The sequence below is a fragment of the Chanos chanos genome, chromosome 3 (genome assembly GCF_902362185.1).
Source record: "Chanos chanos chromosome 3, fChaCha1.1, whole genome shotgun sequence".
NCBI lineage: Eukaryota > Metazoa > Chordata > Actinopteri > Gonorynchiformes > Chanidae > Chanos > Chanos chanos.
Genome location: NC_044497.1, coordinates 36,673,069 through 36,700,042, shown reverse-complemented (window position 1 = coordinate 36,700,042; position 26,974 = coordinate 36,673,069). Strand labels below are relative to the sequence as shown.

Sequence of the window (26,974 nt, the reverse complement as noted above, 5' to 3'; positions counted from 1 at the left end):
ACAAATAGTGCTTACAAAGTTTTTTTGTTTTCTTTTCTAGTTTCTTTTTTTTTTGGACATTAACATGAACAACCCTGTTCGGACAGACAGCTCTGTACATTTGATATGAAATTCACTCCAAACATTGGGCTCACAACCCTCACATGACACCACCCCATCCCCCATCCCCATTTTAAAGTGGAGCTGCCCACATGCACAACTTTGACCTGGAAAATCTAACAAGTCCTGTCCACAGTCATTAAAAAAACACTTCTTTTAAAAACATATCAAGAGGAGAAATCCAAGTCCTCCTTTTGCTCCACTCTTCTCAGCGACAGGATGGAGGTGCAGACTCCCACTCAGTCTTTCTCTCACCAGACAGCCCTTCTCTATAGAGACATAGCCTCAAGGGTTCACCATGCCCAAAACCTGCTCCCCACTCCTGGTCAGGGCAGTGGAAGAATCAGCACATCCCATGGACAGTGCCAGGGAACTGGAGGAGTCTCCTCCAGGATTTCAGTGGTTCAGACGTTGGCTCCAGTGTTATTTCTTCACAGAAGAAAGTTTCCTTAAGGCCTGTGAAACCTGTGTTGGGAGATGGCGGGATGGGGTGGACATTCTTATGAGAGCACGTTTTGCACAATTTGATTGTATCCCTGCCGTTTGGTTCAAGAGCAAAATCAGGGAGCTATTTTTAGCAGCACTGCAGTGAGAGGCACTCAGCATCTCTGGGGTCATTATTACACACAGATCTGAGGACTGGTGGAAAAAAAAAAAACTCAAGGGCAAGCACTTTGTCATTTTTAGTCAGTGCTGGCTTTCTTGTGCAGAGACTGTCTCAGGAGGGCTGAAGAGCAGTCATTTTAGGAGAGAAGAGCTATCTTTAGCCTCATGGTCGGGCTGGCATGCTAAAAATAGCAAGAGGAGCGTGCAGCGGACAGAGAGAGAGAGAGAGACCAACACACTTACTGACCTTGTTAGGTGCTTACTAGAGGCATGCACTTCCATCTCAGTGCTTTTGAACTCATTCAGCTCTTTCCGAATTGCCGCCTGTGGAATTTGAGGGGGAAAAAGACATTTTAGGGAATCCCTCTGCCAATCAGAAATACTAAGCCTATGAGAAAGGGCATTACTAGAATCAAAGGTCATAAACTGGATGGAAGGAAGGGGCATGTTCATTGGTATGTGTTTAATCAGGTAATTAAAGAGAAAAATCAAATCTTGACAGAGATGTCTATTAAAAGTCTGTTGACCTATTTTGGGTGTTGATCTGCACTTACCTTATCTGCTGCTGACAGCCTTGTCCAGGGCTTGTCTGCTCTCCTGTCATAATCTTGAGCTTTGGCCACCTCCACATAATCGCTGAAACGAATAAGGATCTTTCTGTCTCGCAGCTCATCAACTGTGGGCCTCTGGTTGAGCTACGAGAGAAATGGACAGAGAAACAAGGGGAAGAAATTACATTTATTCAGTTGATAAGACCAAGTTTTTTTTTTAATCACATTTCACTGAAACAGCAACTATACTTTGTTGAAGATTTTGGACATGCAGTCCTGGAAGAATTCACAGAAACTTGAGATCCTGTTGTTCATATACATAAATTTGTGTGTGTGTAATTTCTGACAACAAATTATTTTACATTTTTAAAAGTATAGATACAATATTTATGAGAGCTGAATGATTAGTCCAGCTTCATAACAAACATGCCTTTTGTCTCAAAAATCCCAGACTCTGTTTCATTAATGCACTGTTGGATCTCACAGCCACAATTTACGGTTTCCACTAATGGTTAGTTAAGAGACATTCATGGTGCACAAATTCATACTAATTATAGGCCTACATTTTCCTTGAGCTGACATGGAATAACCATACAAAAGCAGGAACACATTTAATACATCTCACAGTCACATGGCAGTACTCTGCACAGAATGTAAAACATGCATTCAGGATTGTGAAAACTTGTCTGAGTGTTACTTATAATTTACCTTTCTGTTCAACCTTTGCTTGATTTCTCTCCTCTCCTCTTGCTCTGTTTGGTCATTTCTCTCTGGAAAAAAAATAAAGCCATTAAAATCAAGACACGATGGGACTTCTGTTCTGCTTCAAAAGACACAGTTAATAAAGGTAGTCTTGCAGTCAGTATTCTTTTAGCTCATGGATAACTTTTAGCTGAAAAACAAACTTAACTCATTTCCAGTGATATTTTGATCATTAGCTCTATTCAGACATAAATATAAGAACTTGTAAGAGTAGGTCTGAATGCTTGAGATGCATTAATAGCCCAAAATAAAACATTTTCCAAATCACATTATCTGTCTGTTAGGAATGTTCACTTGGAAAATCAGTGATAATGTTATTTTCCAGTTCTTAGTCAGATTCAAACAAAGAGAATAAACTGAAGTAGAGATGCGTTAAGTTCCTGGAGATTAATAAATTTTCCTTCATAAAGTTTCACATCTTTAATGTTGAAACACTTCTTTGCAATGACATAAAAGGACATCATGACCAACGTATCCAATGGTACGAATACTAATAAAGGGCTATTTAGTAAGATATTTGCATATGTCCTAAGACTTTGGCAGAAGTTCCTTCGTCCGTCTGTGATGACACTTACGTTTCAAGATATTCCGGCTCTCCAGCTCCTCAACTGCCGGTCTCTGACTGAGTCGTCTGCGAAGAAATACCAGTATTACGTTCTGAACCATACCCTCTTCTCAAAGTATAAAGCCAGCGAAAAAAAAAAATCAGCGTTTAGAACACAGGATCTCTAAAGGCAGTGACTGTAGTCCGTTGTCTGGAGATTCTAAAGGGAACTTCGAAATCTCTCCATCTAGAGTCCAAAACCCGACTAAGACGCCTTATTCTACATACGCTCCACATCTGGATAGACAAAAACTGTGCGCTTCACAGCTGTATTGTCCGCTTTGCGTTTTCAGTTCACACCAACGTTACCTTACTCTTACAGGTATCAATATAACACATAACTAAGTAAAACTAAAATAACTGTTCATAGTTATTGTTAGAAATGATGCGCGCGCCGTATCTGCTGTTCTGTTCATGCGCTCGACTGAGTGGAGTCTGGCATGCTGGGCTGAGCTCTTCCTCTATCCTTTTTTTTGTAGGGCGGTGCGTGAGTGATTCCCAGACTAACTCTCACTGCCTCCCCACTCACTCTCGTTTCGTGATATTTCTGGGAAATTTCAATTTTGATGATTTCGCGTAATCATATTCGTGACTAAGATAACGATCAGTCACTGATTCCAGCATATCCTGGTAGCCTACAGGACAACAAAAACTGTAACGCTCGCCATTATTTCTTGGTGGCCGCGTTTGTCTTGTGCAGTTTAGGTGAATGCGTTTTGTGTGATTATCTCTTCGGTCTATTCTGCAGATGTCTGACAATTATTTACTGTGAAGCGAGCCTGAAACTGTAATTGGTAACTGTATATGCATCATAATGTGGGCATGAATAGCGACAGTGAAACATTCCACTCATTTCTTCCCAGCAGATGTGCCAGTATTAATATTTCATGAGCTGTAAATGGAGAGTCCCTCCCAAAGCAATTGGAAGCCATCGGAATATTGTTGACCTGTATCCTGAGTTGCCTAGCAACAGGGGTTTCTGTGGAAAATTTTTGAGACAAAAGAGATCTGTGGAAGGGGCTTTTTTCATATTCAGCCTTAGGCTGTGTGGGTTTCACTTCAAATGTCTCATGTTTTACCATCTCTTTCATCATGGAGGAAAATACTCACCTATCAGATCATACAGATTACCATAATTCTAATTACCTAATGGTATATGTTAATTGATCCCACCTTTATAAACTGAAATCACACCGACAAATAGGAGTGTCACCAATTTGTGATACTGTTACTCATCAACAAAGAAAGATGCTGAGATTTTCCTAAAAATATACTATTCCTTTCGTTTACTGAGTAGAGTCTTTATCTAGAGAGATAGGATAACCATTGTCTTTCCTAAACTACAGTCTCTGGGAGCAGTTATCTGAATGTGGACAAGAGCAGGTCATGACCAAAGCCAGGCACTGGCTTTGAGCAGAGTAGGAGGTGATAATCAGTTCAATTCACGCCCAGAAATGACTAGATTTTCAGAGGCAGTCACATTTGGCCTTTGTGCCTCCCACACAATGGCCCTCAAGACAGCTCTGTAACTCTTTAAACCCTAGTCAATAATCCTGTGGTCACATTTTCACTTGATACTTTATTTATCAATGTGCTTATTGATTTCATTTACATCAAGCCATTTCTCTTCACTTGGAAAATTTCCACTATAACCACTCTAAATTTTTAACTGCCAAGCTCTCCAAACATGTTGGAAATCACTCCACTTACTGAAAAAGGCATCACAACAGAGGCTGCATATTTCATCTATTTTGCAAATCTATGCACAAGTATTTCCTTCACTCTAAGATGAGAGGAAATGAGAGAGATGTTTATTGGTGATGCATCCCATTACCTCTCTGGATGAATTCTTATCAGTTGATAACACCATCATGCTCTTCTAATTTCAGGTATAGTATTCTTCAACAGTCAGTTCTCTGGATCAGAGATCTACTTTCACAAGACTGATATATTACTCCTCTTCTGTTACGTATGGATAATACCAAGCTCTATCAGTCGAATATGATGCTTCAAGAAAAACATACAAAGGCTATGTAGTACTGTACAAAAAAACCAATCTGAATAATCAGATATACAGTTGTGAGCAGATCTCAAAAATATATAAATGATTTTTTAAAGCACTTTAAAAGAGTCCACAGTTGTTCTTCACTGTGTCAAAAGAACACAGCTGAAGACAATCCGAACTAAAGTCAGAAATAAAAAAAAGTCACATTTTTTCTTCCAAAACTATGAAGTACATTCCAAAACATGATAATTAAGGCAACTCTTATATTCATTTTCCTATGGGTCGCATTTTCAGTTGGTTTTTGACACGACTTCTTTGTCCTAAAAAATCTTCTATTAACAAAGAAACCTCTGATTTCATTTGTTTCACCACTGTTCTGATTTCCTACTGTATCAGCAACATTTTTGTTATCCCTCATCGCTGGCAGACAATGCGGATTTGTGGGAGGGGAAGATACACTCCAAGCATTTGTTCTCCGATGTATTATTCAACACTTTGGTGCATTAAAATAGCAGCATTTGTATCTTGCCTCAGTGAAACTGCAGTACCAAGCAGGCTATAGATAGTAAGGCCATTACACTCTGCAATAACAAACTGTCACAGTGTCATTTCGTGTGCTCAGCAAAGGCAGCGTTCCGAGTCCTTGTGTCACTGCAGCACTGAGGATGGCTATTCTTTCTGCGTGGCTCAAACTGGAAAGAAAATGAGACCTTCAATCTCACCGCTTCAAGGCATCAGCAATATTGTAAGATTCTCCAGTATTGTCATTCAGCTGGATGCCCAAGGGACTGAGCTCTCACTCACGACTCAGCTAAATATAACTGGGCTTCCCTGCTCTGAAAAAGAGCAGTGTGTCACAGGAATCTACAGCAACTCACAACCACTCCGTTTATGATGTAATACACAGAAAGAGGGAAAGACAAGTTGATTCTTGCAAAATATCTTTTGAAGTGAACAAATATGACATAATCTTCTAGACAGACCTTAATCTCAGCACAGCACAGCAGGTCTGTCTAGTGCTTTTTTAAGTGTGAGACAGACATGGTCTGAATTCACTCACCTACTTTATACAGGGAAACGCACAAAATGCCCAACGATCTGTTTTAAGACCATTGTCTTAGCACTGGTTTAAGAGGTTCTTTACCACTTATCTGTTAGCCTTTGTCTTAGGGAAGAGTAATTTCGTCTTCTGTCTTACATAACACACGTAGAGTGAGAAGACTCCGGTCACTATATGTGAACACAGAACCTGGGATATTTTTTTAGTATGTGCCTGACCAAAACATTCCTGGCTAAGAATAGACAATAGATTTCATTTTCGAGGAACCATTGGAGAGATGAACTGTATTCCTTCAGAGGAGAATGGTGTTCCTAGTGGTGTGAAATGCCGTGGCTGATTACATAAGAGTGTAACTAACCATGCCAGTGCCTGAAGCCGTAAGGTCACTGCTCACAACCTTCTCACCATATCGCTGCATGACCCTGAATGATTACCACTGTCTATATGGTCTTAGAAAACCCAACTGTAAAACATTGTTCAGCAAAAAAGACAAAGTAAGCTATCTATTCATCTATCTATTTATGAAGCGCTCTTAGTAGTTCACTCAAAACTTCAGTCAAACTCTTGTTAATTCAGGGCAGAATATTTAATACACACAGGACCAATACATTTTATGTTTTTTTCCCACTGAAGGTCTCTCACAAATGACTTTCCCACAACAATCCATTTTTTAAAGTTAGAAATCTCAGTTTTCCACTGAGAATCATTCTGGTACTGTATCCATGTGGAGTTCCTCACTACACAATAATTTGGGTACTTAGAACTGATTCATATTTACAAATGTGTGTTGTCAATAAAGGATACTGCTCATTCTGCAATTGCTGCTATCACTTGACTGACAAGGAGGTAAACTGAAGACTCTCAGCGTAATTTAATTTCGCCTTTTCTCAGCAGACTGTCATGAGTACCGACAGAGGAATCTGACTGGACATTCAGTAATAACTTCATTAGGAATTTTTGTGAGGTTGTTATATGCTGTAAATTATAACAACAAAGGTAAATTCATTGCAAGTTCATGTGCACCAATCACGCCAGTGAAAGCCAAAGAGGGATAATCCATTAAGATCCTATCATATCCACTCTGTCACCTTTCCAACTAATCCTCACCTACACTGTGTGTCTCTTAACACTAATCTTATCCAGATTACACTCCATCTCTCACACTGGATCTAAAACGCAATAATACACAACTTTCACCTTATCAGACACAAACAATACTCAACAGTGCCTCCGTTGTGGCCGGAGTTAGGCATGCTGAGTGCACAATCTTTGAGGAAGAAGATAGTTTGGCTTGATCAAAACTAATTGCAAAATAATATTTTTATTGTGCAAGTTTTTTGGCTGTAAGATCCCTTTGTCATGGTTTCATGGACCAATAACAATCTTTGACAACAGTCAATAACAGGGTTTTCAATAAAACAACAAAAGTTTTCAGTTTTTATCATTCACAAAAAAAGGCATTTTCTTGACTTTACACAGCCAAGACGTTTTTGTGAAGCTGCTAGATTTGAGAACATTCAGGCCTCAGTAATCTGGACACCCTCTGCATTCATCTCAAATAAGACTACAGCCCCACACTTTGTGCGACAGACAGCAATGAGGGAGAAAAACAGAAAAATGAAAAGAAGTGGAAGAACAAAGGGAGGAGCTGTCTTACTTGGCGAGCTTCATTTCTATTTGCTGTCGGATTTCCTGCCGCTCCTGGTCACTCCGAGCCGGGAATATATTCCGGTCTTCCAGCTCCTGCTTGCTGGGTCGATTGCGTAGCTTCACTGCCAGCAGCTCTTTCCTCATTCTGCGAGGCAACGTTCCTGACCACACATACATAAGTGTTAGAAATCTATCACACAGAAACCATTTATATCATACGAGACAAACAATGCACTGTGCCAGTGTTTGAGATAAGCTCATTTTCAACTCAGCTACACATGATATACACAGAGGTGAAATCCACTGCTTGAATGAATTTAAATAACATTGCATGAACCCCTGCTTTACACTTAATGAACATGATACTATGACACTATGACACTAACTCGTGGTACTCTCCTATACTATAAATTCAGTTCAGAAAGCATTTACTCAATATCATGAGAGTAACTGATAAGTGGGAACACTTGACTGTATTATACTTTGCCTGAAGGTTGTCTGAACAGAGTCATGGAAATTACTAACAGGTTACACCAATTGTAACATCTGAAATCAAGGTAGTATTGTAACTAATATATACTGACTTCAGTATTAAGCCATGGCAGAAGTTTAGGAAACTTTACACAAGATTACAAGACCTCTGTGTACTGCATTCACCATTAATGTTTATGTGTTGGCTATGACATATGACATGATGAAAAACACACCAGAGATAACAGACTCATTCCAGCTGTCTTGATCATAGATGAGTCCAGAGGCATCAGTAAAACAGTGATCCTGGTGGACATTTTCTTTGTTTTCCTCTACCTCTTTCCTGTTCTCTACCTCGCTGCCTGGCTCCCTCTCTGTGCTGCAGGAGAGAGAGACACACGAACAGCCAGAGACACACATACACACATACACACACACACACACACACACACACACACACACACACACAAACACACACATATAGATATAGATACAGATATAGATATAGATCAACAGAGAGAGAGAGAGAGAGAAAGAGAGAGAGAGAGAGAGAGAGAGAGAGAGAGAGGAATGGTATTTACAAATATATCTCTGTGAGACAAGCTGAAATCAACACTATATGTAACATTCTCATCCCTTGCTGGGCTGGGCTTCGCGGGTTCTGCACTCGCATGGTTCAAGTCCTATCTGTCTGACCGCTCCTACCAGGTCTCTTGGAGGGAATTGGTCTCCTCCACCCGCACTCTACACACAGGTGTCCCACAAGGGTCAGTACTTGGTCCACTCCTCTTCTCCCTCTACACCAGATCACTTGGCCAGGTTATCTCCACCCATGGCCTCTCTTACCACTGCTACGCTGATGACACACAGCTGTTCTTCTCCTTCCCCCCCTCTGACTCCCAGGTTCAACCTCGCATCGCAGCCTGCCTAGCTGACATTGCCTCCTGGATGTCTGCTAACCATCTCAAACTTAACCCGGAGAAAACAGAGCTCCTGTTTTTTCCTGCTAAGAACTCCCCAGCGATCGACAATACAATCACCATCGAGGGATCTGCGGTGTTTCCCACCTCAGCAGCCAAAAACCTTGGCGTCACCCTCGACAACCAGCTGACATACTCCAGGCACATCGCAGCAGTCACACGATCCTGCAGATTCGCCCTATACAACATCAGGAGAATCCGCCCTTCCCTCACGCAACAGGCAACCCAGCTCCTAGTCCAAGCGCTTGTCATCTCCCGCCTGGACTACTGCAACGTTCTACTGGCTGGCTTGCCGGCCTGCGCCATCAGGCCGCTCCAGCTCGTGCAGAACGCCGCTGCACGCCTGGTATTCAACCTCCCTAAGCACTCTCATGTCACTCCGCTGCTTACTGCACTCCACTGGCTTCCGGTAGCAGCCTGCATCCAGTTCAAGACACTGGTGCTGGCCTACCAGGCCACAAGAGGCTCTGCCCCATCATACCTTCAGTCTCTTATAACGCCTTACACCCCAACTAGGACCCTCCGCTCCACGTCCTCCGGACAACTGACGGTCCCCTCACTCCGGGAACCCGGCAGCCGCTCCTCCCGACCACGCCTCTTCTCTGCCATTGCCCCGAGGTGGTGGAACGACCTCCCCCATGCAGTCAAGACTGCGGAGTCTCTTACCATCTTCCGCAGGAAACTGAAAACCCACCTCTTTAGAACACACCTGTCCCCCAATGCCTAACCTCCCTTCCCCCAATGCCTAACCTCCCTTCCCTAGAGGAAAAAAAAAAAAAAAAAAAAACCTTTGTCTTGTATTTCTGTTTGTAAAAGTATTCCAGGGGCGCAATGCGAAAGGGCAATTTGATCTCTGTTGAAGGTATTAGAAATCCGACTGATGCACCAATTGTAAGTCGCTTTGGAAAAAAGCGTCTGCCAAATAACTAAATTGTAAAATTGTAAATCTGTACAACTCTAAACCATATCTACACCATGTGTAGACCTCTAAACCATAATGTAAACTGATACTGCAACGGCTGTAATACCAACCACGGCTATTCTAGAGAGTCCAAAGGCATGTTTCTAGGCCATTCTGCTACTTCAGTAAATGTAATAATTCACTTGAGCAGTGACTAGTGCCCATATTGACCTTTTAACTATAATAATTACAGTTTCTCAACATCAGGTCGTTAAGAGTTGTTTAAAGCTGTGCTTCATCAGTTAAAGGAAGAGTATGCTGCAGACAGGGAACATTTCGGGCTGACCATGAAGTGTAGTTCAATGAATGAATTATAAACGCAGTGAGTAATGATGTATTGTGCGGTAGGGATATATGTCTTTTTGCACTCAGTCCAAAGAAGCATCTCCAGTCTTCCACACTATTCACTGCTCAAAACTGATATTTCAATATGAACATTACAAAAACACACACTTCATTATTGATGCATTTCATTGTTGAAGATTTTACACTTGCTTAAAAATAACAGTTGAAAGAGATGGGGATTCTGACCTGTCCTGTCTCAGCTTTGTGGCCAAGGCACGGTGTAGTTCCTCTATAATGCAGCTAGGGGGCAGTGGTGGGTGAATAGTGCCTAGATGGGGTGAGCCCACGGCGTTGGAGAAAGGGCCCCTCAGCAAGATGGGGCTGGGACCCTCAGGAGCTCTGGAGGGGTCTTTTGGGAGATACGAATTTGTCTGTGGCTGAGGCGTAATTGATTTAGATGGATCTGTTCAGAACAGAAAGAAAAACAGTGAGAAAGAGAGAGAGAGAGAGAGAGAGAGAGAGAGAGGAAGGGAGAGTGAGAGAGAAATTATAGAAAATGAACACAGTTTTTCACACAGCATGGCGGGTACTTGTCTCTATGGGTGACGTACCTTCTTCACTGTTCAGCTGGGGAGGCAGAGTGCTGGGCGGGGAATGACCCTGTGGTGCCTCTTCCTCACAGTCTTCCTCAGGCTCCTCTTCATTCTCTTGTGCACCCACAGTGGGATCATCTAGGGAAGCTGAATCTTTCTCATCCTCTTCATCCTCCTGTGGGTCTGGCTCTTCTGTCATTTCACTTTCTTCTGTAGAATCAGGCACTTAAAGGAAAAACCAATATGCAGTTCACTAGAGGACTGCAAAGCTTGAAAACTGAAAAGGACTTTCATTATGTTCACTCATAAACAGCATCTCCCTTTTTAAACGTCAACAATAACGGCAGCGTAACAGGCAAGATTTCAGCAATAAATTTCACAGTTTAACTTAATTTTGAATGATTTTTCTTTCCTTGTCATTGAATTTAAATGCCAAGGATTGCTCTTTGATCAAACTATCTTATATGGCTTAGGCTTTCAAAAACAAAGGATTATAACTTGTTTTATATACACTATACATGTTTAATAGAATATCAAGAATTTGAAGCAAGTCTGTTGCCATCTAGTGACAAACGCAGGTACTGAAATCATTAATATGGAGAAGCGAGGCTCAAGTCCATTTCAGCTCATTTGGATGTGAATTAACAAAGTAATGACTGTTAAATGTGACCTGGATAAAAGTGAAAAGTCTGGCCTCTTTAATTACCCTTGGATTCTTTGTACTTATTGTTTTCCTCACGTGTTCAGCGTAAGCCAACGACACACAGGTGCACAGTACTGCGGCTTAAGTTTATTAGTATGTCTTACGTGCAGTAAAAATCTAAGGCTCTCTTATTCTGAACACCAGAACACTGTTTTGGGGGGTTCTGAATTTAGCGCGTTAAGGCACATATACATAACATTATTCAATTTATTTTTACTCTCTGATATATTCTCTGACAATAACCTCATTGGACATAATCATATTTTTTGGTAAAAAAAAAAAAAAAAAAAAGCACATGATGCATTAGCTCTAGATCATATGTGTCTTTGTACATCGCACCCACAGATTTCTGTCGATTGCTACTGCAGGGTAAAACTACCACCTTTGGAAATGCTCACCATGAAAATGAGTCACATGTTTGTTCCATACAACATAACAACATTCCTCGTCTCATTCTAAAATAAGCACACACACACACACACACACACACAAACACACACACACACACACACATCATCATCTGAGCCTTCCACATGGAGTTGACGGCGGGAGGCAGTTAGTCAAAATGACAATCTAATAACACCTTTGACTCAGAGCCTGTGTGTCATAGATTCGTCACAGTTCTTATAATTCTCACTGCGAACTATAAGAAACTTAATGGTCTTACCCAAGGGGAGATTGTCCTGCTCTGAACTCAGGTACTCCATACTGCTCACGCTCAGTATGGGAGCCTGAGAGCCGGGAAGCCTCATGTCTGTATCTGACACTCCTTGGATGGGAGAGCCAGGGTCTGGTGAATGAAGGCCACAGGCCAGTGCCACATCTGTAAACAGTAAATACCTTCAGATCAACAGAATCTGAACTAGAGGATGCTGCGCTAGTGAGAAGACACCAAATTTCTCACTCAGCTGGATGACTGAGGTCAAGCTTGTCTGATAGGGACGTCATTTAGCTCTTTTTCTATTGGTGGGTTATGACTTTTAGCTCGAGTTATCTGACTAAGTGAGAAATAGTCTGTCATGGTCAAACCAAACAGAAGCTATGTTTCCTCATCAGGAGAGAACTATAGTCAGTGCATGGCTCAGTAGTTCTCGCTACGCCAGTGCAGTTCTGTTAGAAAGATGCAGATGAGATGTTTAATGAATATGAGAAGTTATGACAGATTTTCAGATGATGTAAATTAATGATTAGAATTGTTTTGCTGTAGGCGCTATCTCAGCACAATTGAAAAATCCAGGCTTAAGCAAATCAGTAACTACCAGCTAATGACAGAGCTGGACTGAAGGGGTGAGAGTAGAGAGCCTACTCCCTTTTGAAATGAGACCGTCAAACTGGTTTGCAGAGAGGTGGATGAAGGGCCCTGAAAATGCAAGCACACTAAGGACTGCAGGGAAGCGATGTCAGTGAAGTGTTCATTAGACACTGGAGAGACTTAATGACTACAGCAGCCTGAGCATCTCCGTGGAAGAATCTCAGCTGAGAATCTCATTTTCTGTAAATCCAGTCAGAAAGCAGTGTTAGCACAGGTGTTGCATAATGATGTCTCTGCCTTTTCTAGTGCATTCCATTGTCGTCTGACTGTCTGGGTTTTTCCCCTTTTCCTGATGCTAATTTTCTCTCACACAAGCATGGACACCACTCAAAATAAGAGTAGAATGTGATGCGATCACACTTCATAACAAGGCTGTGAAACTCCAAAAAGGCCTCTCACCTGTGGAGCTTTGCTTCATCTTTTCATTTTTCTTTTTCCTCCATTTCCAGGGTCTGAAGATGCGTCCCAGTGTGGCCAGTTTGCTGTTGCGGCGGATAGGGGGAGTATGCACACCGGTTACCAGGCAACTGGAGCACAGCACCCTCTGCTGGTCCATCACATCTGTCAGACAGGTCACATAAGGGTCACGACTACAGCAAAGCACATTGGATGGGGCGTGATTTGACTTTTGACTTTTCAAAGAGTCAAGGGGGTGAGATGCAGTCGTATTGACCTTATCTCCAGTTCAACTGAAACATCCTTGACTCAGTTAATCAAGGTCTTGAGGACCACCTGCCTTGTTAGATTAGGAGTGGAAACATTGACCTTTGGCAGAAAGGCTATCTACCTCTAAACTACAACATGGCTCTCTTTCAATCCTCTTAAATGACCTTCTTTCCACTCCTCTCCCCTCCTCTCCTCTCCTTTCCTCTCCTCTCCTCTCTGCTCCCTCTCCTTTCCTTTCCTTTCTGCGCCTTCTCCTTTCCTGTTCCCAAAGACTAGACATCTGGAACCAAGCCAAACATGTTACTGTTAAGAGTCATGACATCTTCATCTAAACAAATTAACATGTGCGATTTGCTGTGTTATCACATAGTGTGGTCTAAGCAAGAGACACAGTACTGAACACTTGAATCAGAGAGTGATCACCTCTTACAGATGTGATGATTTCATTGCCTAAAGAATAAATTCTTGGTGTATCTGCCTTCTTAAGAGGGTAACAGTTACATTCATTATGGGGTGTGTCTCTCCTGTCATATCCAAATTAGTCTCTCAAGGATGTAATGCAGTTTGAGCCTGAGACTCAGGCTGGTGCCGGAGGGCTAGGAGGGGTCTTTTACATGCTGCTCAGATTTGTGTGACTATTGGTTAATGTGATCTAGTGGGAGGGAGGGAAGGAGGGATGGATGAAGGAATACTCTTGCCTTCAGGTCATGGTATTGCCGCTGATATTTTTATTTTTATTTTATATTCATTTACACTAAGCCGTACTTTCATAGCACACTTAACACATAGGTCTTATGCAGCTCCACAACATAGACAAAGGACTTCATCCCAATTACAATGAATCATTTTCTTACAAACCAATGCACAGGCACTTTATCATTTTCCATTTGTTGTACAGCCAAGTGTCAGCTTTAAAACAGAGAGAAAGAAAAAGATAAGACTGTGTAAGATAGTGTATTTCGACACAAGACATTTATGTTTAAATATTCAAAGGCAGCAAAGCTTCCATTCACAGAGCGGGTGAGTCAAACCTCAGTGAGGCACCCCATGTACCAAAATAGAAGAGTGGGCAGCGGCGAGGCAAGGCAGCCAGCCAAGCTGATATCACAGACTCTTGCCCTGTGTGTGCTGCTACTGCCTCTGTATGATCTGAACACACATACACACACACACACACACACACACACACACACACACACACACCCCACACCACACCATACGCATGCGCACAAACATTCCAATCCTCCACCTCTAGATAGGAGGGATGGACAAAATGGGACAGTCGACCAATGGGACAAATGAGGGTGTTTGTCATTTTCAGAACTGAACAAATGCAGGTAAAAGCCCCTAAAGAGAACACACAGAGGACTGCAAGGGGACTCGAGGAGGTCGACACCCCCCCCCCCCCCAACACATGTACACTCACACACACACAGACACACACACTCTCACACACACACACCCTCTGGCTGTCATCGTCATGGTTACAGCGTCAGATGCTGCTGCTGCTACTGCTGCTGCTACTGCTGCTGCAGAGGAGCCCCTTTCTGAGGCGGAGTTTCATCCCTGCATGCTGCTGAGAGGAGAGGAGGGCTGAAGAAGGGGAAGTGGAGGAGGGGGTGAGGAACGGAGGGGTGGTCTGGGGAGGCGGGGGGTCTGTTGCTATACGGAAGTGCTGGCTGGAGCTCCTGCCAGACAGCCAATCACAACCAAGCCATTCAGAACGTATATCAACTCTGCCTCCATTTTTCACAAAGAGACAGACAGAGGAATTGAGAGAGAGAGAGAAAGAGAGAGGGAAAGAGAGGAGGAAAAGGATAGGAGGATACATGGTGCAGCACATAACACGTGCATATGTTGTTTTACTTCTATTGATTGTTTATTAAAGCCTTAAAAGTAGGACGACACACATGTATTAATATTAAATATGCCCGTAATGAGCTTACCATAGAGGACGACTTGGTCAATGGATCAATGCTACTGCATTCATTTGTGGCACTTTAAATATAATGACTCATAACAATTCACTGCGGTAAATATCAATATATAATAGGTAGGACAGTCTGTGCTTTAATGCTATGGCAGTACCGTAAGCATGGGAAGAATCACAACTGTATTGTGCACCTTTGGGAATTTGTCAGTGCATACTGAAGAGAAAGCATTTATTGATGTGAAGAATGGCAAAAAGAGCAAAGCACAGCGTTTTGGCCACACCTAGATCAGTCAGCACATACAACGACACCATGTCAGAGAAAGGACCAGGAGTCAAACAACTCAGCAGCAGTGCCAGCAACAGCAACAAAACTGCGCAGAGCCATCTCCAGAAACCTACACTGTCTCTCACATGTACTCCCAAGACATGAGAAAACAAGCCACTGGACATGGAAGATGACATCAGAGTCACAATATGAATAAGACAGAGAGAGCAACTGACATATATAAATCATAAAACCAATCTTAAATACACACAAAGATGATTTGAGCAAAACAGCAAAGTAACTTTTTTTTTTTTTTTGACAAAAAACATTTGTTTCCTTTTTCAACGTCATCAAAAAACAAATGCACTCAAAGTTCACAACTAATTTAAATCACTCTGCCAACTCAATTTTACATCATCACAAATTATGCAAATTTCACCCAGCTTTTCTTGTTTCCACCTAAATCACCCTTTGGCCTTCCAAAGTAACAATGACTCTTGAGTCTGTCTGGTGAACCTGCTCAACTCCTACTGTAGTCCTCTGAGTAAGAGATGCTTTTGGAGGGAAAGATGGTGAATCTCTGTGTGATTAGAGGCCTAAGTGACTCCCTCAGACAGTCGAGAAAGAAAGACCGCCCTGCTCTCACTGTAAATGTTGCAGAACAATACACACACACACACACTTCACAGTGGTGTCAGCAAAACCCATGGTCAGACGATCCTCTTTCTTTACATTCTGCATTTATCAAAGCTTACATTAGTCCATACGCACAAGTTACATATACAGAAAGAAAGAATATTAAACATCTGATATAGTAACATTTTACACATCTGACAAGAGACAATTTGTCACTGGTAGCTGCTGAATACTCAGCAGGAGAGCTTGACTCATGAAAATACAATAGCACCCCATAATTCTTATTGTAGCCCCATTCATATTTACTTGATAAACACAAACTCTTGTTCAGGGTGTTTTCCAAGATTTTAGTCTATACCTCTGTCACTCTTTGAAGACAAAATAACTTTTAAATAAACCTCTCATGGACATTAAAAAGAACCTTTAGTAATGAAGACCAGACCTCCATACATGTACTGTTCATGACTCCTAAGGCATCAACACACAACCAGAGAGAGAGAGAGGGGAGAGGGGGAGACAGAGAGAGAGAGAGGGGGGAGGGAGAGAGAGAGGGGAGAGGGGGAGACAGAGAGAGGGAGAGACAGAGAGAGAGAGAGAGAGAGAGAGAGAGAGAGAGAGGAGTTCAAGCTATAACTGCCAGCAATTGGCTGAGCCAGTTTGTAAGCAGTAAATGCTAAGAGGCTATTATGGTAATGTCACCCCAGAGAATGAGAGGAGATATGGAGAATACTGCTCAATTCATCAGTGAAACAGATTGGGAGAGGCTACAATCTGAAGCTGTCTCAACTGGTCCTGGTCTCTTTTTTTCCGTTAGCACACAAACCATAACAGCAGTCCCACAATAACAACCATGTTAGCGAATCAGAGACAACCTGAACTCTTTTCTCTTGGTTTATGATTAGACAACAGTACCCCTATCAGCATCCCTATGAAAAGTTTAGTCATAGATCTATGGAAAAAAAAAACTGCTACAAGATACACATGTTCCCTGTCATAAATGTGAATGTGGTAATGGTCATATCACCTTCTAATGATCTCTTTGCTTTAGTTCCTCTGGTTAGACTGGTCACTGCCATAAAAGTAAATGGGGTCGACTATGTTTTAGGTCAAGAGCTCAGCAATACTGATTTGAGAGAGCTAATGAGGTTAACCTATGTGACATAAACTTACTCTAAGTTCAACACTTAAAAACTGAGAGAAAGAGTAAGGGTGAGCGAGAGGTTAAACTCATATTTATAGATCAAAAAGGAATGTTAGATGTCTTTTTATTAACTCTGACCCACTAAACTGTTTGGGTACCATGTCCGTTGAATTAATAATAACTAAAAATCAAATATGCTTTTGATCTGGTCTGGAAGCCTGAAGATCCAGCATGGGTTTCCCTCATGTTCTCCTATTTGCCAATCACCCTTTTAGCTTAATATCCCAAAAACTGAGACAATCTTTTTCTCATTATTTATCTCAAATATTTATCAGTATTCATATTCCAGCTTTCGTTTCATTAGTCTGTGTGATGAGTTGGTCAGGCTGAACTTTTTTATGAGAGCCTTCTCACTCTTGTGGACCTTTGATTTCTGCCTTGGAAAACTCAAACCTAAAACCTTGAGATTGAAAACTAGGTGATTCTGTCGAAGAGATCTAAACTAATTGTCCTCTGAACAAGCGTAACTTCATCATTTGCCCCCTGGCACTACAACTGTGCCACCATCTGTTCACAGACAAACCGCCTCCAGAGAAGCCACAACGAGATGCCATAACTAGAGCACGCTGCTCTACCAGGCCAGTGGAGTATTTGCTTCCTCTCTGACAGCCAGGTCTTTGCTTTAATGAAACACCAGGGACCCAGGCTTCAGTCTCAAAACTCAGGGACCAGCTAAAAGGTCCTGACATTACATGTCAGTAATCAATCAGGGCAGGTAGCACCTGCATTGCATTCAGCAACTTTTTGAAAGGACGACAGATATTCTATTTTACAAATCACATATTTAGATTTACACTGAGACAATGTCAACTGCTTCATTAAACCACAGCAAACTGCTGGTCTTGACAACAGCAGTACCTACAAACACATCTAAAGTAGTGTGCTTATGACATAAGTATTTATGATAAAATACACTGTGTGTATATTTACAAACAATAATTGCTAATCAGGATTTCATGCAGATCACTCTTATGTAATTCAAAACAGTCACTCCCTCACAACTGAACTACCATTAGAAAATATTAGTTATTACTGTCAAAACACAACAATCAGGTAAGTACTGATGTGGAAAACAGAATATCTAGAGCTGTATGTTACCATTTTCATGATGATGAATACATACAAGTATTTCTACACACATTTGTGTAATCTGGTAAATTCTTGCAAACTTTACTGTATTATTAGGAGGATATTTATGTTACTGTTGTGACCAGTATCATTCAAATTACTTTCAGCTGTTTGCATACAGAATGAGATGCAGTACATCTATAGAGTGGTTATCAATAGAGTGGCCATCCTCGTTATCCTGCTTCTCCTCTGAATCCAATTCCTTTGAAGTAAACACTTCAACTCCCAATTTACTACATTTACCATGAAACAGCTATGATGGTGAAGACGCTGCGAGGGAGACACAATGACACACACACACACACACACACACACTCACACACACTCACACACACTCACACACACTCATCTCTGTGAAGATTTCCTCATTTTTCACTCATGTGATTATACACATGCTGTACCTTGTCTACATCTCAATCTGCTTAGCTCCATTCAGGGACTTCTAATATACAGCTTTTAGTAAGGATCCTGGGCTCTCTTAAGTTAATGCTGTTCCTTTTCTCTTTTCTTTTTTTTCTTTTTTTTTTCTTTTTTTTTTTTTTTTTAGCAGAACACAAGAGCAATGCAGTAAGGTTGTATAAGCAACAACAGAATTTTAGCCTGGGAAACAATGGAATGTTCAGTTAAGATCAATAACATCCTCAGCTCCTAATGACATGTTTACTTGACTGAGAATCTTAGAATAGCCTGGATTTAACTTAATCAGAGGTTCTAAAATCAACCAGGATCAAGTGGGATTGTTCTCAAGTGGAATGTGCTTGTCTGTGTTTTTCTGAATTAGATCAATTGCAAAAAAAAAGGGTTTATAAAAGCACACACATTCACATGTGTGGACTATTTAAGAGTTCATGCACATAGGACCCCTGGTGGCTGATTCAGCTGGGAAGAAATAGAAGAGTCAATACAAAGAGTCCTCTCCCAGTTATCCAGCAGACAAAGAGGAAATGTGTAGGAGAAAAGAAGTCCTTGATCACCATAATTACCTCATATTCACATCAATCAGTGCACAGTATCATAACATCTAACACAAACACTTTATATAAGGACAAAACCAAAAGAAAGAAAAAAACACCTCCCTAAAACAGTGCTTTTAATCTGGTTATATCCTAAGGTAAGTTTGTAATGTACAGTAAAGCTTTGTGTTCTTTCAATGAAGAGCATGTGCATTCAGTCCACACATGCATGATACAAATACAATATAAGCAAGCAGTGAATGTTCAGACAGGCCAGAAAATGCACTGACAACACTGATATACTGAGTCGCTCTCTGTGGTGCTGAAATCTGCTCGCTCTCTCTCTTTCTCTCTCTGTCTCTCTCCCCCTGTGTGTGTGTGTGTGTGTCTCTCTCTCTCTCTCCCTGTCTATCACCACCAAAATAAATGAGTCTTTGCATTGGGCTCTACAGACATAGATAGAAAAATTCAAATATTATTTGGTGCATATGCTACATGTACATGCTATATTATACAAAACCTAATAATGCACAATGTACTGTTCCTAAAGCCAGCATGTGCTGTGACTAATGGGAGGACTGTGACAAAGACTACATTTACCTAGTGTGTGTGAACACCAAACGAAATCAGTGGCAGCCTTTAACATTAGTTATGCATGATACAGCTGAAACATGACACCATCTAGAGTAAGGCTGTGCCATGTATATCCCGTCATTGCCTCTTTATGTGGTCAGTCACCTTACATTATAGCTGCTTTTTATATATATATCTGAGCAGATGAGACATTTTTCAGATCTGAACTGCTTAAAAAGGCATGGTTTTATTTATTTCTGATGTCATATGACAGTTTTGTCCCAGATTTGTCCTGTATATATGGGATTATGAAACACAAACTTGCCCTCCATGCGATTGGACACAGACTCCCCAGTGACTTGCTTAAAAGTCATTTCCACCTCTGCCTCTACTCATTATTCTTTTGTCAGCCTGCCATCCCCCTGCCTGCTCACCCTCCCTTCCATACACTCTCTGCTTCTCTCTTCCTCCTTTACACTCTTTCGTTTTCCCCTTCATATCCTCTGTATTTTGCTATCTCTTTCTGCCTCTTTTGTTCTCACTCTCTCCTTCATCCTATTTCCACTCCACCCCATTTTGTCTGAAGGCACCATTACACTCATGGCCTCATTAACTGTTTACCTGACAACTGTATGTGCAGCCACTTTGAGCTTTGCACAACAGCACAAGAGCAAACTAAACAGACTCTTTCCATGTGAGTGACTGGTAACAGAGGTAATAAATGAGAAATCAGGTTCAGGTTAAATCAGGTTTTTTGTTAAATATTTACTATTTAGTCAGTCCAAACTGCAGGACAAATAAAAAACCTGATGCAACTCACTATATTTGCTGTGGTCTCTGACCTTTGGTTAGAAAATTGAGCATAATAAGATCATATCTATCCGGGAGCCTGACGTGAGCTCATCCTTTTCACTCCTCCTAGGTGACATTATCCCTTTCTAAATGGAGGAAGGAGAGAGAGAGAGAGAGAAGAAAAAGAAGAAGAAGGAGAAGGAGAAGGAAAAGAAGAACAGAGAAAGAGGAAGAGAGGTTTCTTTCCATCTGAACAGCACTCTTTCAAAGACTGAGTGCACAGATAGTATGGATGGGAAGCATAATTGGTCTCTCTAAAAGGCAGACCCATGTCTAAAGAATGAGGAGAGAGCCTGTCCCTTTTGAAGCTGTGCTCTCCAAAGACTGGATGTATAGCTTGGATGGACAGTAAAGTGTATGGAGAGAGAGACTAGATCTACTCAAGTTTGTCACTCAGAATCATTCTGGTGCAACGGGGTTGATTTCTGCAATGATACCTCCCTCTCTCTCTCTCTCTCTCTCTCTCTCTCTGTGTATGTGCGTGTGTGTGTCATACAACCTCCTGCATTCCTGCCAGCCTCTCTCCCACTAAACTAAAAAAAGACTGTGTGTGTCAAACACCTAATCTGCTCTCTGTACTCCCTCCAGGGAGAGAATGAGCTGTGATGTTGTGTTTCTCTTTCACGCCTGAAGGGAGCTGGGATTCAGTGAACTATGTGTGACAAGGCCACGGCTTGTCTCCGTCTGTGTGTGTGCAACAGTCTGGCGCTGTCCTGCAACTGCATATACTGATACACACCATGAATGATGCCATGATGTGGAAGATGTAAGTTTGTGACATAAGCAAGGTAGAGAGCAATAGGATGAGGCTGGGATGAATTTTACTCAGGTTGCATAACAGTAAAGTATATGTACATATCTTCATTTGTGTGAATGTATATGTGTATGTATTGTATATGTGTATGAATGTATATGTGAATGTCTGTTGTATGCTTTGGTGTGTTTTTCAATATTACTGTTTCTTGATCCATGTTACATTTGTAAGTATTTTACTACAATGAATCAAAGTTATGGACAAACTCATTCACTGACACATTAATATGTGTCTTCGTGTTTCATGTTCACATTTTGATATTGCTTTTTCTCTGTTCACGACATCTCATAAGATTATCCTTATGCTTTTAAATCTAGTTTGAAAGAGAAAATCTCATTCTCTCATGTCACCATCCTACTACTTGACTCAGAATACATTTTGAGAAGGAAATGTTTTTTTCTATTAATATACTTGTGGGCAGAAGAATAAAATATAAAATATAATCTTTGCAATAATTTAGTACTATTTTGTTCAGATACAAGTTTAACAAATACATTTACGTTAGTCTTATATATTAATATATGAATTCAAGCTAAATAAACCTAAATTATAAATAGAACCTGTCTCTGGACCCCAGCTGTCTCTGCACAAACACCTAGAACAGCTGGACAAGGCTCCAGTGAAGCAGCCCTCTCATCCACCCATTTGGAAGCAAGCTGATGACTCATATCCTGCCTGAGACTGTGCTTAAGCTAACTAGCACGCAGTAACACCGCAGGTCTCAATCAGGTCCTGTGTCACAGCTCTGATCCTTACACTGTCTATGACATACTCAAGGCTAGAGACTTCCAAACTCTACTGGCCAAATGACTAAAAGAAACTTCATTAGGAAGAACTTTCGAAGAATACGGCAAGTAATGGACAATACCAATAAATGTTTGTTTGTGTGGGTGTGTGTGTGTGTGTGTGTGTGTGTGTGTGTGTGTGTTTCTTCTGGGAAGTGGGATCATTTGAATTAATATTTTGCTTTAAAAAAAAAAAAAAAAAGCAATCGACTAGTGTCCTGTCACACAGTTGTGTGGTCTTAATGTTCCTCATGTTCCTCTGTGACATCTCTCTCTCTCTCTGTCTCTCTGTCTCTCTCTCTCTCTCTCTCTCTCTCCCTCTCTCTCTCTCTCACTCTCTCTCTCTCTCTCTCTCTCTCTCTCTCACTCTCATTCATTTAGGATGTTCCAGTAAAAGGGTTTATCTTGATCCTTAAATTGAATGGGAGGAAGCTGAGCATGCATGAGGCAGAGTGGGAGAAGTGTCACTCTTTAGGGAGGTGTGAAGTGGGAGCAGGCACAAAGAAGCTTTTCATAAAATGAATGATATAGCTGGAAATATTAGTCAGTTGGTGACAACCAACTGTGCATAGTCCACTCAGGGAGGAAGAGAGAGAGAGAGAGAAAGCTAGATAGATAGCTAGAGAGGGAGAGAGAGAGCGTGGATAAACCGAGAGGGGGCTGCAGAAAAGGAAGTCTTAACTGGTGTAGTCTGTTAAGACCTGCTTCAACAGTGTTATAAAGACTGAGAGCTCTAAATGAGAATTGTATGTCAAATTAACTTACAGAGATGAGACATTTATGCCTCTTAAGACACAAAAATGTGGAAATTAGTACAAGAAAAACAGAACAGCATGACAAATAAAAACACAAAAGACCCAGAGAGGCTTGACATCAACAAAACTGTTCTGGCTAAAGATATCTTGAAGGGAAAACTAGTTCATCATTATAAATATTAAAAGCATTTACTAAGCATAGATGAGGAATGCTTGGTTATTGCCTTCCACAAGGTGTTGTACCTGCCAATAAATGTTGAGTGTGTGGGAAAGAATTACACAAGCACTGTATTTGACCGTTTAATTAATTAACACTCAGCTGAAGGATTTCGAGACGCTTTACCTAAAAACCCAAAGGCCAGTCATTAACAGCCGTCTCTGGAAATATATCAAAGCTAATTCCAAAAAGCGTCATCTGGCTCTAAAATTCAGCTGCTTTCTGCCTGATGGTCTAAAGGAAAGAGAACAAGGCCTGTCACCAGAAGGTTGTGTGTTGGAGTGTAACAAGCTGTCTGGATCTAGACAACGCATATTAACACTTAAATTCTAATCACCACAAAAATAGCCAGACAGACTACTTTGGAAGCAGGGTGACTTTCCATAATATATTTTCTTCTTTAAGAAATCACAATATGGATTTGTGCTGTAGACAGTAGTACAATCCAGAGTCACTGTGATTTCACTCAACATTCAGGGAACTATTTATTACTGGTTTGCATCCTACTGTTGGTCTGACTGCTCAAGGCAGTTCACTGCTGATGTACCCTGAGGTGTAACACCTTAGCCCAAAAAACAAAAACAACAACAAAAAAAATCCTAAAGTCTCCGCAGTGACGCTGATACTACATTTAATTTTTTTTAAACAAGTAAATCAATTAGTCAATTAATCAGTCATCAATCAGTCAGTCAATCTATTAATCAATCAATCAGTCACTGTATGTACTTTCTTAGAAGAATGGAAAAGGATGACTGTCCTTCAGATAAAACACAACACATAAAACACTATAACGAAGATATCTCAACATAGCGATAATTATTTATAATGTATTTGGCCATTCACAGTATTTCCTTATTCTTCACTGTATTTGAGAAGCACTGTTTGCTTTTCATTATAAAGTATCTCTACAGTGATGTGTCCTGCACCTCCTCTGCATCTCTAAAGTGAAGTGCTATGGTGTAAGTGAGCGCTTGTTGGCAGGAGTGGGAGGAGAATGACACTTCTGTGCAGTGTTGATCAGAGAGGTAAAGAGGAGCAGCCCTTCACTGTCACTAGAACTGATTCAGTCATGGTGTAAGTCTTACTCATACCTTAGAGGCTTACTCACACTTCACTCTGTCTGCTACAGCCAGGGTAGGCCAGAGTTCCAGCACTGAGAGTAACCATGTCAACACAGTCTGTGCACCAAATCCTAGACTGTTCCTTAACGTCTCACTATGCTTCAAGTCGGCATGGAAAAGATAAACAGATCGACACATAAACATCCAAAAATAATCAATTTAATATGTATTTGCAATAGGCAGTGTTGTGTATGACCGAAAAGGAATTATTACGCAACTTGGACATACCTTTATAACCATATAGTCCATGTATTTACCAAGTCGCAGCAACAGACATATATATTGCACCTCTTATCATCCCAATCCTAATTTCAGAGCCAGTCTGATCTTTTTTAATTCTTTTGTTTTAAGCAATAATGTATGGGGAACTCTAAGTCCACAGTGCTGCCAAAGAAATGACCGCTTGCATTAATTAACTACTGGAAACCTAGCCAAACGATGCTTCGCTCTGATCTCTCCTTATCGATCTCTCACAGAGTGGCACATAACATGACTGGGTCCGTTCAGAACCCGAGCAACAAATGTGTAGTCGACCCACTGGAATGTGCTAGGTGGGAATAAAGGCCGTCAGAGATCGAAGCCTTCTTACAAACCAGACGTCGGTAGTCACAATAAATAAGACGGAGAACGGTCCTTACAGTATATTTATCAAGACACTAGTGCATAGCCGGCCTGATGGTTAGAGGGTATTCTATAGCGCAGGCTAAAACAAAAGACCCACGAACACGCGTTTTACATTAAAAACATAGCCTTCACGGACAATATAATGAGAAAATACTGCGTCTTGTCATTTAGACAGAAGCAATGTCATATTGAGCGACGAGCTGCACGGCATGTGCACTGTGATTCGGTGTTTTGTTTTCACCAATTGAATCCATCGTAGCGCAAAATAAAACCGCTTCTTAAGTACAGACTGCAGTAATCCATTTGAGAGGTACATCCATTGATGGATGGGTTTAAAACCATATCAAATTCACCCTAATTCGTTTATTTCAATTGTCTAACCTCCTCCATCTCCCATGCTGCATAGGCAAGGTATTTGTGTTGATTATAGATCCACTTGGAATCCACTGACCATGTGAAAAGGGATTTAGTTTCAGCACTCAAGACATGCAATTACAGCATGCTTTTTTCTAGTGGAATCGCAAGACAATTAGAAAAAAAAATTCATTAGCTTACCTGCTCCGCGTGCTAGATCGATGCCAGACTCGGTGAGGATGTTCGGGTCACTTTGTGATCTGCCTCGCTGCAGAACGCACTTATCTACTGCGTCCGAGGCAGCCATGGAGATAGCACACAGCGAATTAAGGAATAAAATATTGAAAAGCCTGTAAAGTAGGCAGCCAAGGTCAGCTCCAACCAGCGGTAGAGTGGACGTGATTCGGTCTGACAACCGCTTTCAGCATCTAGGCAAGCGCGCTTGAGACAGAGAATCGTACAGTGTGATGGAGCGTGTGTGCGTGTGTTTGTGTGTGTCTGCCCGAATATGTGGGAGGGAGTGTATCTACATGTCACTGTAGCCCAAATTGTCCATGTTTATGCATTCAAAAGCTACATGCGTCACAAAATAGGAGAGGTCTTTTTTTCATTAACGATAGCGATGGAATGATTCTTCGCTTTTTGTTCTGTTGTTAAGTGAATGTAGTCCAGTCATTTTTACAACGTTCACAGAACAGGCTCAGCGTTAGAAGAGTGACACTGCAGGCAGTGAAGTATATTACAAGAAGATGCACATATTGGGAAAGTGATGAATCGAGCATAAGGGTGAGATCTAGAGGTTAAAAAAAATTCAACAAATTAATTATTTATTCAGGAAAAGAAACTTCGAAGAGCAAAAACTCCATCGAAACAGACGCATATATTGAAATTAAATTATTTTCATGAAATAGTTTAATGACCTCTTTTGTCGTTTTTTTAACACTACCCATTATCGGTGAAAGGCACGGTTGTGATTCACTAAATCTGAGCATGACAAATGTAACAGAGGAGGCCCGGGTACACAACAGGCCTGCATTTGGCGAACAATGCAAAGTATGCTACCAAAGTAATCCATCAGTAAAAATATCGATATGACTGTAAAGAATAAATGCGAATTATTGTATATTCTTCCCCAATTCTTGCTCCATTTTCAATCCAAATTAATAAATAAATTTATCCGTCTTTATCTTTAAGACAGTATGAGAAGAACATGCAGTTTTCACTACTTTGAGTTTAACTCCATGGAGCCTTTTACTTGTGAATTCTTCATATGTATTTGAGTGCTGTAGGCCTGGCTGTCTGTTGTGCTTCGCGTAACACTGTATATAACTGGTTTAGTGTAACTGGTTGGCCTTTACATACTGCATTTTGAGTGGCTAGAGGGAGCTTTATCCCAGTTGACTAAGTTTTAACCTCTTTTAATCTGCAGAGCACCTGTCAATTCTATCACTCAGT

General features: G+C 41.1%; 1 protein-coding gene across 1 annotated transcript; it reads right to left on the bottom strand.

Moving 5' to 3' along the window:
- Positions 1–442: 442 nt before the first annotated feature.
- On the bottom strand, positions 443–25,826 carry phactr3a (phosphatase and actin regulator 3a). The gene is made up of 12 exons (XM_030767807.1): positions 25,721–25,826; positions 13,042–13,203; positions 11,998–12,153; positions 10,646–10,852; positions 10,281–10,497; positions 8,045–8,187; positions 7,345–7,498; positions 2,594–2,649; positions 1,965–2,026; positions 1,260–1,400; positions 949–1,029; positions 443–598 (listed from the first exon to the last, which is right to left on the bottom strand). Exons 1-12 carry the CDS (start codon positions 25,824–25,826, stop codon positions 443–445), a joined length of 1,641 nt encoding a protein of 546 aa, XP_030623667.1.
- Between the last annotated feature and the right edge of the window lie 1,148 nt (positions 25,827–26,974).